The 16,105-nt window shown below is 39.5% G+C and overlaps 2 protein-coding genes across 2 annotated transcripts; both read left to right on the top strand.

The window, feature by feature from the left end:
• Positions 1-5,161: 5,161 nt before the first annotated feature.
• MS3_00001492 (uncharacterized protein) lies at positions 5,162-8,870 on the top strand. Its single transcript, XM_051208954.1, has one exon. It carries the CDS (start codon positions 5,449-5,451, stop codon positions 8,446-8,448), a length of 3,000 nt encoding a protein of 999 aa, XP_051074363.1. The 5' UTR covers positions 5,162-5,448; the 3' UTR covers positions 8,449-8,870.
• Positions 8,871-12,514: 3,644 nt separating this feature from the next.
• Positions 12,515-13,697, top strand: MS3_00001493 (uncharacterized protein). Its single transcript, XM_051208955.1, has one exon. It carries the CDS (start codon positions 12,802-12,804, stop codon positions 13,396-13,398), a length of 597 nt encoding a protein of 198 aa, XP_051074364.1. The 5' UTR covers positions 12,515-12,801; the 3' UTR covers positions 13,399-13,697.
• The last annotated feature ends 2,408 nt before the right edge of the window (positions 13,698-16,105 follow it).

The following is a 16,105-nucleotide window of genomic DNA, read 5'->3' on the forward strand; positions in this document are numbered from 1 at the left end:
AACTGCATACAGCCCATCCAGGTACTGGAAGAATGAAAGCTATTGCTCGAAGTTATGTATATTGGCCTAATATCGATGAACACATCGAAGATTTCGTGCGTGCGTGCAGAAAATGTGCTGAGGTTTCTAAGTGTCCACGAAAAGCTGAACTACATTCCTGGCCATCTCCAGAAGAACCTTGGTCGCGTATACATGTTGATTTTGCTGGCCCATTCCAGGGTACGTATTTCCTCGTTTGTGTTGATGCTTATTCAAAATGGCCGGAGATTTTTCCTATAAATCAAATCACTTCGCAACAGACTATCATGAAGCTACGGCAGTTATTCTCCCGTTTTGGAGTTCCAGATGTTCTCGTGACAGATAACGGCACTCAGTTTATTTCTTCCATCTTCTCAGATTTCTGCAAGAGGTTTGGAGTCAAACATGTCCGTTCACCTCCGTACCATCCACAATCGAATGGTCAGGCCGAAAGGTTTGTAGATACCTTCAAAAGAGCGCTAATGAAGGCAAAAGGGGAGGGAAAGATAGAGGAGATTCTTGATGACTTTCTCTTGGTCTATAGAACAACTCCAAACCCATCAACACCAAATCAAATGTCCCCAGCAGAAATTATGTTTGGTAGAAAAGTGAGAACTGCTCTCGATGCCATAAAACCACAGCAAATAGACATCGGAAAAAGAAACAGAAAGATGGAAAACCAATTTGATCGCCATCATGGGGCAAAACGCAGAATTTTCCAAAGAAATCAAAAAGTATACGTCCGCGATTTCCGATATTCACCTCCACAATGGACCAGTGGACGCATACTTAAGAGACAAGGGAACGTAATGTATGTGGTGGAAGTTGAAGGACAGAAGTGGACACGCCATGTCAACCACATACTGGAAAATGCTGGCACTTCACAGAAAACCGAGAAATTAGACTCAATGTGGAGAATCATTCTGGACAGTTTCGACATAAAATGCTCAGCAACTCAGAAGACTGCGCAACATGAACAAGGTCCTATTAGGAAAGCATCACGGAAACGCAGAAGACCAGATATTCTACAGGTAGACCCAAAGAGGAGAACATACGTTTCCGAAGGAAGATATCAATGATGATATCTCAGCACTTACCTGTATATAGTAACTAACCATATTTTTTTTCTTTTTTTTAAGGGGGAAGGTGTTATGAACGGGGAATTAAGAAGCCCAGACAATTAAGAAAGCTATTTTCTTGGGACGTTATTGCATTTCATTCAAACCCTGTAAAACACTTATATCTATTTTTGTCCCTATCTTATTCTACATAACACGAGCTTTCGTTCTATGTATCATTCACTAGCATACCCTTTTTTGTTCCAAAAATATTGTAATTTAAACATAATATTTTGCACTATATTTTCTACCCTAATTCCCTGTTTCGGGCATAACTGTATTTTTCCAAATTATCGTACGTCGTGGTCAAGATATGCACTTATTTATTCATGTACATTTTTGTAGTAATCCGAATTCAGAGAATCCAGAGTTTAGTGTTCCAACTGTCTTGTCTTCTTTCACTTGTGTGCTTGCCAACCAATCAGGATTTAGAATAGTTCTCTCTACCCCGATCGAACTCACGCGTATTAGACTCAAGGTTAAGCCACTCAGCCTAACGCGTCAAGGTCATAATTTAGACTAGACAGACCAAGGTCAAGTCATAACAAGTATCACGGGGTAAAAGCGATTCAAGGTCATAACAACTGGCGACGGAGAATTTTGTTTTTTCTTTCCTATATTGATTGATCCAGTACAAAATGCCTGTATCATTGGACGACCTTAAAACTATTCTTCAAATGCAGCAAGCACAAAATGATGCAAATCAGACGAAGCTTTTGGATGCATTGGCACGAATGTTCTCATTACAGTCGTCCTCAGCTTGTCAATCAGATAAGCATGAAAGCATCATAAATTCTATTTCTGAATTCCAGTATGATCCTGAAGCTAATGTCATTTTCAGTTCGTGGTTTCACCGTTGTGAAGATATTTTCCGCGTTGAATGCTCGCATCTTGATGACGCAGCGAAAGTCCGCTTACTCTTAAGAAGACTGGGAACACAGGAATATAATAAATATGTGAATTTTATCTTACCGCAAAATCCACGAGAGGTATCATTCAAAGACACAGTTCAGATTCTATCTGATATTTTCGATGAACAGTCCTCATTATTTAATACTCGCTATAAATGCTTCCAAATAACGAAATCTCCAGAGGACGATTATCTCACGTATGCTGGGAAGGTAAATCGACAGTGCGAACGCTTCAAAATAAACGAAATCACAGCGGACCAATTTAAATGCTTGATTTTCATATGTGGTCTAAAGAATGAAGAAGATGCAGATGTCCGTACCAGAATGTTGGCACGCATTGAACAAGAACCAAATATGACATTACAAATGGTCACAACTGAATGTCAGCGGTTACTTAATCTCAAGCATGACACTGCGATGGTGCAACAGAAGGTTAAACCTTCCGGTTCTGATTCAATTAATGCGCTCCGATCCATAAAATCATCGAAACAAAACTGTACAAGCAGGAAACAACCTGCCAACCCCCCATCACCATGCTGGTTCTGCGGAGCATGGCATTTTGCAAAATTCTGTCCGTTTAAGAATCATAAATGCCGCAAATGTCATCGCATTGGCCACAAAGAAGGTCATTGTTCGTTAAATAAACGCAAGACTAAATATCGTAGTGGAAATTCAAAGCAACGATTAAACAGTCAAATTAAAACCACGTTTGCAACCTTTAAAGTTGGATTTAAAAGTAGGCGGAAATTTGTAAATTTATTAGTAAATGAAAAACTTATACGACTTCAGTTGGACACTGCTTCTGATGTCACGTTGATTTCAAAGAACACATGGCACAAGTTAGGATGCTCATCCATCCGACCGACGGAACATGTCGCCCGAAATGCGTCAGGAGACATAGTAAAGTTGACAGGAGAGGTTCTATGCAATGTTCAATTTATGGGAAGTAAATTTACAGATGTTTGTTATCTAACAAATCGACACGATTTAGATCTATTGGGATTAGATTGGATTGCACATGTTGATACTTTGAATAAATTATTAGATGAGGTATGTTCACAAAATGTTTCCTATGAGTCTATCCAAATCCCTAATGATATTTCTAAATCAAATGCCTCCGACGAATCATCCTCTCTGGATATTAACGAATTAAATGCTTCTGATGAAACATGTTCTTATGATCTTTCTGAATCAAACAATTCAAATGTTATGTGTTCTCACCATGTCAAATCAAATACCGCCGATTCATTGCCTTCTCATAAAATTTCCAAATCGAATACTTCAGACAAAGTATGCGCTAGTGAAACTTCGGAATCTCATGTACTTCTTTCTAATGTTATGTCTACATCAAAGTCTTCTGCTTCCTCTCAATTGTCGTCCGTATCTTACATAAACCATCTTCGACAAATTCTTCCAGTGACAGCTGCTCGAATCGCTGAACACACTCGCCGCGATCCTATCTTAAGACGATTATCTACATTTATCCAGCGTGGTTGGCCCCACGTATAACATCTCATGAACTGAAACAGTATTATCAACGACGCCAATCTTTATCCATCGTAAATGACTGTATTATGGTTGCTGATCGCGTAGTGGTTCCGTATAACTTACGCTCACTCGTCCTGAAACAACTGCATACAGCCCATCCAGGTACTGGAAGAATGAAAGCTATTGCTCGAAGTTATGTATATTGGCCTAATATCGATGAACACATCGAAGATTTCGTGCGTGCGTGCAGAAAATGTGCTGAGGTTTCTAAGTGTCCACGAAAAGCTGAACTACATTCCTGGCCATCTCCAGAAGAACCTTGGTCGCGTATACATGTTGATTTTGCTGGCCCATTCCAGGGTACGTATTTCCTCGTTTGTGTTGATGCTTATTCAAAATGGCCGGAGATTTTTCCTATAAATCAAATCACTTCGCAACAGACTATCATGAAGCTACGGCAGTTATTCTCCCGTTTTGGAGTTCCAGATGTTCTCGTGACAGATAACGGCACTCAGTTTATTTCTTCCATCTTCTCAGATTTCTGCAAGAGGTTTGGAGTCAAACATGTCCGTTCACCTCCGTACCATCCACAATCGAATGGTCAGGCCGAAAGGTTTGTAGATACCTTCAAAAGAGCGCTAATGAAGGCAAAAGGGGAGGGAAAGATAGAGGAGATTCTTGATGACTTTCTCTTGGTCTATAGAACAACTCCAAACCCATCAACACCAAATCAAATGTCCCCAGCAGAAATTATGTTTGGTAGAAAAGTGAGAACTGCTCTCGATGCCATAAAACCACAGCAAATAGACATCGGAAAAAGAAACAGAAAGATGGAAAACCAATTTGATCGCCATCATGGGGCAAAACGCAGAATTTTCCAAAGAAATCAAAAAGTATACGTCCGCGATTTCCGATATTCACCTCCACAATGGACCAGTGGACGCATACTTAAGAGACAAGGGAACGTAATGTATGTGGTGGAAGTTGAAGGACAGAAGTGGACACGCCATGTCAACCACATACTGGAAAATGCTGGCACTTCACAGAAAACCGAGAAATTAGACTCAATGTGGAGAATCATTCTGGACAGTTTCGACATAAAATGCTCAGCAACTCAGAAGACTGCGCAACATGAACAAGGTCCTATTAGGAAAGCATCACGGAAACGCAGAAGACCAGATATTCTACAGGTAGACCCAAAGAGGAGAACATACGTTTCCGAAGGAAGATATCAATGATGATATCTCAGCACTTACCTGTATATAGTAACTAACCATATTTTTTTTCTTTTTTTAAGGGGAAGGTGTTATGAACGGGGAATTAAGAAGCCCAGACAATTAAGAAAGCTATTTTCTTGGGACGTTATTGCATTTCATTCAAACCCTGTAAAACACTTATATCTATTTTTGTCCCTATCTTATTCTACATAACACGAGCTTTCGTTCTATGTATCATTCACTAGCATACCCTTTTTTGTTCCAAAAATATTGTAATTTAAACATAATATTTTGCACTATATTTTCTACCCTAATTCCCTGTTTCGGGCATAACTGTATTTTTCCAAATTATCGTACGTCGTGGTCAAGATATGCACTTATTTATTCATGTACATTTTTGTAGTAATCCGAATTCAGAGAATCCAGAGTTTAGTGTTCCAACTGTCTTGTCTTCTTTCACTTGTGTGCTTGCCAACCAATCAGGATTTAGAATAGTTCTCTCTACCCCGATCGAACTCACGCGTATTAGACTCAAGGTTAAGCCACTCAGCCTAACGCGTCAAGGTCATAATTTAGACTAGACAGACCAAGGTCAAGTCATAACAAGTATCACGGGGTAAAAGCGATTCAAGGTCATAACAACTGGCGACGGAGAATTTTGTTTTTTCTTTCCTATATTGATTGATCCAGTACAAAATGCCTGTATCATTGGACGACCTTAAAACTATTCTTCAAATGCAGCAAGCACAAAATGATGCAAATCAGACGAAGCTTTTGGATGCATTGGCACGAATGTTCTCATTACAGTCGTCCTCAGCTTGTCAATCAGATAAGCATGAAAGCATCATAAATTCTATTTCTGAATTCCAGTATGATCCTGAAGCTAATGTCATTTTCAGTTCGTGGTTTCACCGTTGTGAAGATATTTTCCGCGTTGAATGCTCGCATCTTGATGACGCAGCGAAAGTCCGCTTACTCTTAAGAAGACTGGGAACACAGGAATATAATAAATATGTGAATTTTATCTTACCGCAAAATCCACGAGAGGTATCATTCAAAGACACAGTTCAGATTCTATCTGATATTTTCGATGAACAGTCCTCATTATTTAATACTCGCTATAAATGCTTCCAAATAACGAAATCTCCAGAGGACGATTATCTCACGTATGCTGGGAAGGTAAATCGACAGTGCGAACGCTTCAAAATAAACGAAATCACAGCGGACCAATTTAAATGCTTGATTTTCATATGTGGTCTAAAGAATGAAGAAGATGCAGATGTCCGTACCAGAATGTTGGCACGCATTGAACAAGAACCAAATATGACATTACAAATGGTCACAACTGAATGTCAGCGGTTACTTAATCTCAAGCATGACACTGCGATGGTGCAACAGAAGGTTAAACCTTCCGGTTCTGATTCAATTAATGCGCTCCGATCCATAAAATCATCGAAACAAAACTGTACAAGCAGGAAACAACCTGCCAACCCCCCATCACCATGCTGGTTCTGCGGAGCATGGCATTTTGCAAAATTCTGTCCGTTTAAGAATCATAAATGCCGCAAATGTCATCGCATTGGCCACAAAGAAGGTCATTGTTCGTTAAATAAACGCAAGACTAAATATCGTAGTGGAAATTCAAAGCAACGATTAAACAGTCAAATTAAAACCACGTTTGCAACCTTTAAAGTTGGATTTAAAAGTAGGCGGAAATTTGTAAATTTATTAGTAAATGAAAAACTTATACGACTTCAGTTGGACACTGCTTCTGATGTCACGTTGATTTCAAAGAACACATGGCACAAGTTAGGATGCTCATCCATCCGACCGACGGAACATGTCGCCCGAAATGCGTCAGGAGACATAGTAAAGTTGACAGGAGAGGTTCTATGCAATGTTCAATTTATGGGAAGTAAATTTACAGATGTTTGTTATCTAACAAATCGACACGATTTAGATCTATTGGGATTAGATTGGATTGCACATGTTGATACTTTGAATAAATTATTAGATGAGGTATGTTCACAAAATGTTTCCTATGAGTCTATCCAAATCCCTAATGATATTTCTAAATCAAATGCCTCCGACGAATCATCCTCTCTGGATATTAACGAATTAAATGCTTCTGATGAAACATGTTCTTATGATCTTTCTGAATCAAACAATTCAAATGTTATGTGTTCTCACCATGTCAAATCAAATACCGCCGATTCATTGCCTTCTCATAAAATTTCCAAATCGAATACTTCAGACAAAGTATGCGCTAGTGAAACTTCGGAATCTCATGTACTTCTTTCTAATGTTATGTCTACATCAAAGTCTTCTGCTTCCTCTCAATTGTCGTCCGTATCTTACATAAACCATCTTCGACAAATTCTTCCAGTGACAGCTGCTCGAATCGCTGAACACACTCGCCGCGATCCTATCTTAAGACGATTATCTACATTTATCCAGCGTGGTTGGCCCCCACGTATAACATCTCATGAACTGAAACAGTATTATCAACGACGCCAATCTTTATCCATCGTAAATGACTGTATTATGGTTGCTGATCGCGTAGTGGTTCCGTATAACTTACGCTCACTCGTCCTGAAACAACTGCATACAGCCCATCCAGGTACTGGAAGAATGAAAGCTATTGCTCGAAGTTATGTATATTGGCCTAATATCGATGAACACATCGAAGATTTCGTGCGTGCGTGCAGAAAATGTGCTGAGGTTTCTAAGTGTCCACGAAAAGCTGAACTACATTCCTGGCCATCTCCAGAAGAACCTTGGTCGCGTATACATGTTGATTTTGCTGGCCCATTCCAGGGTACGTATTTCCTCGTTTGTGTTGATGCTTATTCAAAATGGCCGGAGATTTTTCCTATAAATCAAATCACTTCGCAACAGACTATCATGAAGCTACGGCAGTTATTCTCCCGTTTTGGAGTTCCAGATGTTCTCGTGACAGATAACGGCACTCAGTTTATTTCTTCCATCTTCTCAGATTTCTGCAAGAGGTTTGGAGTCAAACATGTCCGTTCACCTCCGTACCATCCACAATCGAATGGTCAGGCCGAAAGGTTTGTAGATACCTTCAAAAGAGCGCTAATGAAGGCAAAAGGGGAGGGAAAGATAGAGGAGATTCTTGATGACTTTCTCTTGGTCTATAGAACAACTCCAAACCCATCAACACCAAATCAAATGTCCCCAGCAGAAATTATGTTTGGTAGAAAAGTAAGAACTGCTCTCGATGCCATAAAACCACAGCAAATAGACATCGGAAAAAGAAACAGAAAGATGGAAAACCAATTTGATCGCCATCATGGGGCAAAACGCAGAATTTTCCAAAGAAATCAAAAAGTATACGTCCGCGATTTCCGATATTCACCTCCACAATGGACCAGTGGACGCATACTTAAGAGACAAGGGAACGTAATGTATGTGGTGGAAGTTGAAGGACAGAAGTGGACACGCCATGTCAACCACATACTGGAAAATGCTGGCACTTCACAGAAAACCGAGAAATTAGACTCAATGTGGAGAATCATTCTGGACAGTTTCGACATAAAATGCTCAGCAACTCAGAAGACTGCGCAACATGAACAAGGTCCTATTAGGAAAGCATCACGGAAACGCAGAAGACCAGATATTCTACAGGTAGACCCAAAGAGGAGAACATACGTTTCCGAAGGAAGATATCAATGATGATATCTCAGCACTTACCTGTATATAGTAACTAACCATATTTTTTTTCTTTTTTTTAAGGGGGAAGGTGTTATGAACGGGGAATTAAGAAGCCCAGACAATTAAGAAAGCTATTTTCTTGGGACGTTATTGCATTTCATTCAAACCCTGTAAAACACTTATATCTATTTTTGTCCCTATCTTATTCTACATAACACGAGCTTTCGTTCTATGTATCATTCACTAGCATACCCTTTTTTGTTCCAAAAATATTGTAATTTAAACATAATATTTTGCACTATATTTTCTACCCTAATTCCCTGTTTCGGGCATAACTGTATTTTTCCAAATTATCGTACGTTGTGGTCAAGATATGCACTTATTTATTCATGTACATTTTTGTAGTAATCCGAATTCAGAGAATCCAGAGTTTAGTGTTCCAACTGTCTTGTCTTCTTTCACTTGTGTGCTTGCCAACCAATCAGGATTTAGAATAGTTCTCTCTACCCCGATCGAACTCACGCGTATTAGACTCAAGGTTAAGCCACTCAGCCTAACGCGTCAAGGTCATAATTTAGACTAGACAGACCAAGGTCAAGTCATAACAAGTATCACGGGGTAAAAGCGATTCAAGGTCATAACAACTGGCGACGGAGAATTTTGTTTTTTCTTTCCTATATTGATTGATCCAGTACAAAATGCCTGTATCATTGGACGACCTTAAAACTATTCTTCAAATGCAGCAAGCACAAAATGATGCAAATCAGACGAAGCTTTTGGATGCATTGGCACGAATGTTCTCATTACAGTCGTCCTCAGCTTGTCAATCAGATAAGCATGAAAGCATCATAAATTCTATTTCTGAATTCCAGTATGATCCTGAAGCTAATGTCATTTTCAGTTCGTGGTTTCACCGTTGTGAAGATATTTTCCGCGTTGAATGCTCGCATCTTGATGACGCAGCGAAAGTCCGCTTACTCTTAAGAAGACTGGGAACACAGGAATATAATAAATATGTGAATTTTATCTTACCGCAAAATCCACGAGAGGTATCATTCAAAGACACAGTTCAGATTCTATCTGATATTTTCGATGAACAGTCCTCATTATTTAATACTCGCTATAAATGCTTCCAAATAACGAAATCTCCAGAGGACGATTATCTCACGTATGCTGGGAAGGTAAATCGACAGTGCGAACGCTTCAAAATAAACGAAATCACAGCGGACCAATTTAAATGCTTGATTTTCATATGTGGTCTAAAGAATGAAGAAGATGCAGATGTCCGTACCAGAATGTTGGCACGCATTGAACAAGAACCAAATATGACATTACAAATGGTCACAACTGAATGTCAGCGGTTACTTAATCTCAAGCATGACACTGCGATGGTGCAACAGAAGGTTAAACCTTCCGGTTCTGATTCAATTAATGCGCTCCGATCCATAAAATCATCGAAACAAAACTGTACAAGCAGGAAACAACCTGCCAACCCCCATCACCATGCTGGTTCTGCGGAGCATGGCATTTTGCAAAATTCTGTCCGTTTAAGAATCATAAATGCCGCAAATGTCATCGCATTGGCCACAAAGAAGGTCATTGTTCGTTAAATAAACGCAAGACTAAATATCGTAGTGGAAATTCAAAGCAACGATTAAACAGTCAAATTAAAACCACGTTTGCAACCTTTAAAGTTGGATTTAAAAGTAGGCGGAAATTTGTAAATTTATTAGTAAATGAAAAACTTATACGACTTCAGTTGGACACTGCTTCTGATGTCACGTTGATTTCAAAGAACACATGGCACAAGTTAGGATGCTCATCCATCCGACCGACGGAACATGTCGCCCGAAATGCGTCAGGAGACATAGTAAAGTTGACAGGAGAGGTTCTATGCAATGTTCAATTTATGGGAAGTAAATTTACAGATGTTTGTTATCTAACAAATCGACACGATTTAGATCTATTGGGATTAGATTGGATTGCACATGTTGATACTTTGAATAAATTATTAGATGAGGTATGTTCACAAAATGTTTCCTATGAGTCTATCCAAATCCCTAATGATATTTCTAAATCAAATGCCTCCGACGAATCATCCTCTCTGGATATTAACGAATTAAATGCTTCTGATGAAACATGTTCTTATGATCTTTCTGAATCAAACAATTCAAATGTTATGTGTTCTCACCATGTCAAATCAAATACCGCCGATTCATTGCCTTCTCATAAAATTTCCAAATCGAATACTTCAGACAAAGTATGCGCTAGTGAAACTTCGGAATCTCATGTACTTCTTTCTAATGTTATGTCTACATCAAAGTCTTCTGCTTCCTCTCAATTGTCGTCCGTATCTTACATAAACCATCTTCGACAAATTCTTCCAGTGACAGCTGCTCGAATCGCTGAACACACTCGCCGCGATCCTATCTTAAGACGATTATCTACATTTATCCAGCGTGGTTGGCCCCCACGTATAACATCTCATGAACTGAAACAGTATTATCAACGACGCCAATCTTTATCCATCGTAAATGACTGTATTATGGTTGCTGATCGCGTAGTGGTTCCGTATAACTTACGCTCACTCGTCCTGAAACAACTGCATACAGCCCATCCAGGTACTGGAAGAATGAAAGCTATTGCTCGAAGTTATGTATATTGGCCTAATATCGATGAACACATCGAAGATTTCGTGCGTGCGTGCAGAAAATGTGCTGAGGTTTCTAAGTGTCCACGAAAAGCTGAACTACATTCCTGGCCATCTCCAGAAGAACCTTGGTCGCGTATACATGTTGATTTTGCTGGCCCATTCCAGGGTACGTATTTCCTCGTTTGTGTTGATGCTTATTCAAAATGGCCGGAGATTTTTCCTATAAATCAAATCACTTCGCAACAGACTATCATGAAGCTACGGCAGTTATTCTCCCGTTTTGGAGTTCCAGATGTTCTCGTGACAGATAACGGCACTCAGTTTATTTCTTCCATCTTCTCAGATTTCTGCAAGAGGTTTGGAGTCAAACATGTCCGTTCACCTCCGTACCATCCACAATCGAATGGTCAGGCCGAAAGGTTTGTAGATACCTTCAAAAGAGCGCTAATGAAGGCAAAAGGGGAGGGAAAGATAGAGGAGATTCTTGATGACTTTCTCTTGGTCTATAGAACAACTCCAAACCCACCAACACCAAATCAAATGTCCCCAGCAGAAATTATGTTTGGTAGAAAAGTGAGAACTGCTCTCGATGCCATAAAACCACAGCAAATAGACATCGGAAAAAGAAACAGAAAGATGGAAAACCAATTTGATCGCCATCATGGGGCAAAACGCAGAATTTTCCAAAGAAATCAAAAAGTATACGTCCGCGATTTCCGATATTCACCTCCACAATGGACCAGTGGACGCATACTTAAGAGACAAGGGAACGTAATGTATGTGGTGGAAGTTGAAGGACAGAAGTGGACACGCCATGTCAACCACATACTGGAAAATGCTGGCACTTCACAGAAAACCGAGAAATTAGACTCAATGTGGAGAATCATTCTGGACAGTTTCGACATAAAATGCTCAGCAACTCAGAAGACTGCGCAACATGAACAAGGTCCTATTAGGAAAGCATCACGGAAACGCAGAAGACCAGATATTCTACAGGTAGACCCAAAGAGGAGAACATACGTTTCCGAAGGAAGATATCAATGATGATATCTCAGCACTTACCTGTATATAGTAACTAACCATATTTTTTTTCTTTTTTTTAAGGGGGAAGGTGTTATGAACGGGGAATTAAGAAGCCCAGACAATTAAGAAAGCTATTTTCTTGGGACGTTATTGCATTTCATTCAAACCCTGTAAAACACTTATATCTATTTTTGTCCCTATCTTATTCTACATAACACGAGCTTTCGTTCTATGTATCATTCACTAGCATACCCTTTTTTGTTCCAAAAATATTGTAATTTAAACATAATATTTTGCACTATATTTTCTACCCTAATTCCCTGTTTCGGGCATAACTGTATTTTTCCAAATTATCGTACGTCGTGGTCAAGATATGCACTTATTTATTCATGTACATTTTTGTAGTAATCCGAATTCAGAGAATCCAGAGTTTAGTGTTCCAACTGTCTTGTCTTCTTTCACTTGTGTGCTTGCCAACCAATCAGGATTTAGAATAGTTCTCTCTACCCCGATCGAACTCACGCGTATTAGACTCAAGGTTAAGCCACTCAGCCTAACGCGTCAAGGTCATAATTTAGACTAGACAGACCAAGGTCAAGTCATAACAAGTATCACGGGGTAAAAGCGATTCAAGGTCATAACAACTGGCGACGGAGAATTTTGTTTTTTCTTTCCTATATTGATTGATCCAGTACAAAATGCCTGTATCATTGGACGACCTTAAAACTATTCTTCAAATGCAGCAAGCACAAAATGATGCAAATCAGACGAAGCTTTTGGATGCATTGGCACGAATGTTCTCATTACAGTCGTCCTCAGCTTGTCAATCAGATAAGCATGAAAGCATCATAAATTCTATTTCTGAATTCCAGTATGATCCTGAAGCTAATGTCATTTTCAGTTCGTGGTTTCACCGTTGTGAAGATATTTTCCGCGTTGAATGCTCGCATCTTGATGACGCAGCGAAAGTCCGCTTACTCTTAAGAAGACTGGGAACACAGGAATATAATAAATATGTGAATTTTATCTTACCGCAAAATCCACGAGAGGTATCATTCAAAGACACAGTTCAGATTCTATCTGATATTTTCGATGAACAGTCCTCATTATTTAATACTCGCTATAAATGCTTCCAAATAACGAAATCTCCAGAGGACGATTATCTCACGTATGCTGGGAAGGTAAATCGACAGTGCGAACGCTTCAAAATAAACGAAATCACAGCGGACCAATTTAAATGCTTGATTTTCATATGTGGTCTTGTTATGTCCGAGTGGAGATTAAATTACAGGTAACTTCCGAGGACTATTCATGGACTAATATTCTATAAATATTCTTATTGTATAACTACTCAACAATTACACTATGGATATTTATATTCCTTTTATGATAAGCTTTGTTTTGACCTATAATTTATTATTGTACGATTTACGGTTCTTAAGTTATGTTCAGTTTATTAACTACTGCCTCCCTCATTCACAGCCACTTTTTGGGCTTATTTGTGTACAAATATTATTTCCTATTTTATGGTACGTTGCGGTCTGTGTGATTGATATATAAACTAAGTATGCCTGAAATAAACGATCTGCTCTGATTCTGGTCTGATCTGCTCTGATTCGGAAGCTGGTATCTTGTTCTGGACTCAAGTGGAAGGGCTCGTAGGACATAGGACCAATAAGGACACTAAACTGCCCACACCGGTTGAACGTCATTGGTTGGCCTAGTGCGAAGATTCGTATAAGTCGTATTCGGATTGGTAGATAAGTCGTGTGATCGAAAACTCAGACATCCAAGGTCATAACAGGTCTAAAGAATGAAGAAGATGCAGATGTCCGTACCAGAATGTTGGCACGCATTGAACAAGAACCAAATATGACATTACAAATGGTCACAACTGAATGTCAGCGGTTACTTAATCTCAAGCATGACACTGCGATGGTGCAACAGAAGGTTAAACCTTCCGGTTCTGATTCAATTAATGCGCTCCGATCCATAAAATCATCGAAACAAAACTGTACAAGCAGGAAACAACCTGCCAACCCCCCATCACCATGCTGGTTCTGCGGAGCATGGCATTTTGCAAAATTCTGTCCGTTTAAGAATCATAAATGCCGCAAATGTCATCGCATTGGCCACAAAGAAGGTCATTGTTCGTTAAATAAACGCAAGACTAAACATCGTAGTGGAAATTCAAAGCAACGATTAAACAGTCAAATTAAAACCACGTTTGCAACCTTTAAAGTTGGATTTAAAAGTAGGCGGAAATTTGTAAATTTATTAGTAAATGAAAAACTTATACGACTTCAGTTGGACACTGCTTCTGATGTCACGTTGATTTCAAAGAACACATGGCACAAGTTAGGATGCTCATCCATCCGACCGACGGAACATGTCGCCCGAAATGCGTCAGGAGACATAGTAAAGTTGACAGGAGAGGTTCTATGCAATGTTCAATTTATGGGAAGTAAATTTACAGATGTTTGTTATCTAACAAATCGACACGATTTAGATCTATTGGGATTAGATTGGATTGCACATGTTGATACTTTGAATAAATTATTAGATGAGGTATGTTCACAAAATGTTTCCTATGAGTCTATCCAAATCCCTAATGATATTTCTAAATCAAATGCCTCCGACGAATCATCCTCTCTGGATATTAACGAATTAAATGCTTCTGATGAAACATGTTCTTATGATCTTTCTGAATCAAACAATTCAAATGTTATGTGTTCTCACCATGTCAAATCAAATACCGCCGATTCATTGCCTTCTCATAAAATTTCCAAATCGAATACTTCAGACAAAGTATGCGCTAGTGAAACTTCGGAATCTCATGTACTTCTTTCTAATGTTATGTCTACATCAAAGTCTTCTGCTTCCTCTCAATTGTCGTCCGTATCTTACATAAACCATCTTCGACAAATTCTTCCAGTGACAGCTGCTCGAATCGCTGAACACACTCGCCGCGATCCTATCTTAAGACGATTATCTACATTTATCCAGCGTGGTTGGCCCCCACGTATAACATCTCATGAACTGAAACAGTATTATCAACGACGCCAATCTTTATCCATCGTAAATGACTGTATTATGGTTGCTGATCGCGTAGTGGTTCCGTATAACTTACGCTCACTCGTCCTGAAACAACTGCATACAGCCCATCCAGGTACTGGAAGAATGAAAGCTATTGCTCGAAGTTATGTATATTGGCCTAATATCGATGAACACATCGAAGATTTCGTGCGTGCGTGCAGAAAATGTGCTGAGGTTTCTAAGTGTCCACGAAAAGCTGAACTACATTCCTGGCCATCTCCAGAAGAACCTTGGTCGCGTATACATGTTGATTTTGCTGGCCCATTCCAGGGTACGTATTTCCTCGTTTGTGTTGATGCTTATTCAAAATGGCCGGAGATTTTTCCTATAAATCAAATCACTTCGCAACAGACTATCATGAAGCTACGGCAGTTATTCTCCCGTTTTGGAGTTCCAGATGTTCTCGTGACAGATAACGGCACTCAGTTTATTTCTTCCATCTTCTCAGATTTCTGCAAGAGGTTTGGAGTCAAACATGTCCGTTCACCTCCGTACCATCCACAATCGAATGGTCAGGCCGAAAGGTTTGTAGATACCTTCAAAAGAGCGCTAATGAAGGCAAAAGGGGAGGGAAAGATAGAGGAGATTCTTGATGACTTTCTCTTGGTCTATAGAACAACTCCAAACCCATCAACACCAAATCAAATGTCCCCAGCAGAAATTATGTTTGGTAGAAAAGTAAGGACTGCTCTCGATGCCATAAAACCACAGCAAATAGACATCGGAAAAAGAAACAGAAAGATGGAAAACCAATTTGATCGCCATCATGGGGCAAAACGCAGAATTTTCCAAAGAAATCAAAAAGTATACGTCCGCGATTTCCGATATTCACCTCCACAATGGACCAGTGGACGCATACTTAAGAGACAAGGGAACGTAATGTATGTGGTGGAAGTTGAAGGACAG

Source organism: Schistosoma haematobium, chromosome 1 (genome assembly GCF_000699445.3).
Source record: "Schistosoma haematobium chromosome 1, whole genome shotgun sequence".
Classification (NCBI taxonomy): domain Eukaryota; kingdom Metazoa; phylum Platyhelminthes; class Trematoda; order Strigeidida; family Schistosomatidae; genus Schistosoma; species Schistosoma haematobium.

Coding starts and splice junctions, on each gene's coding strand:
- MS3_00001493 (XM_051208955.1), top strand. CDS start 12,802: ATGCCTGTATCATTGGACGACCTTAAAACTATTCTTCAAATGCAGCAA.
- MS3_00001492 (XM_051208954.1), top strand. CDS start 5,449: ATGCCTGTATCATTGGACGACCTTAAAACTATTCTTCAAATGCAGCAA.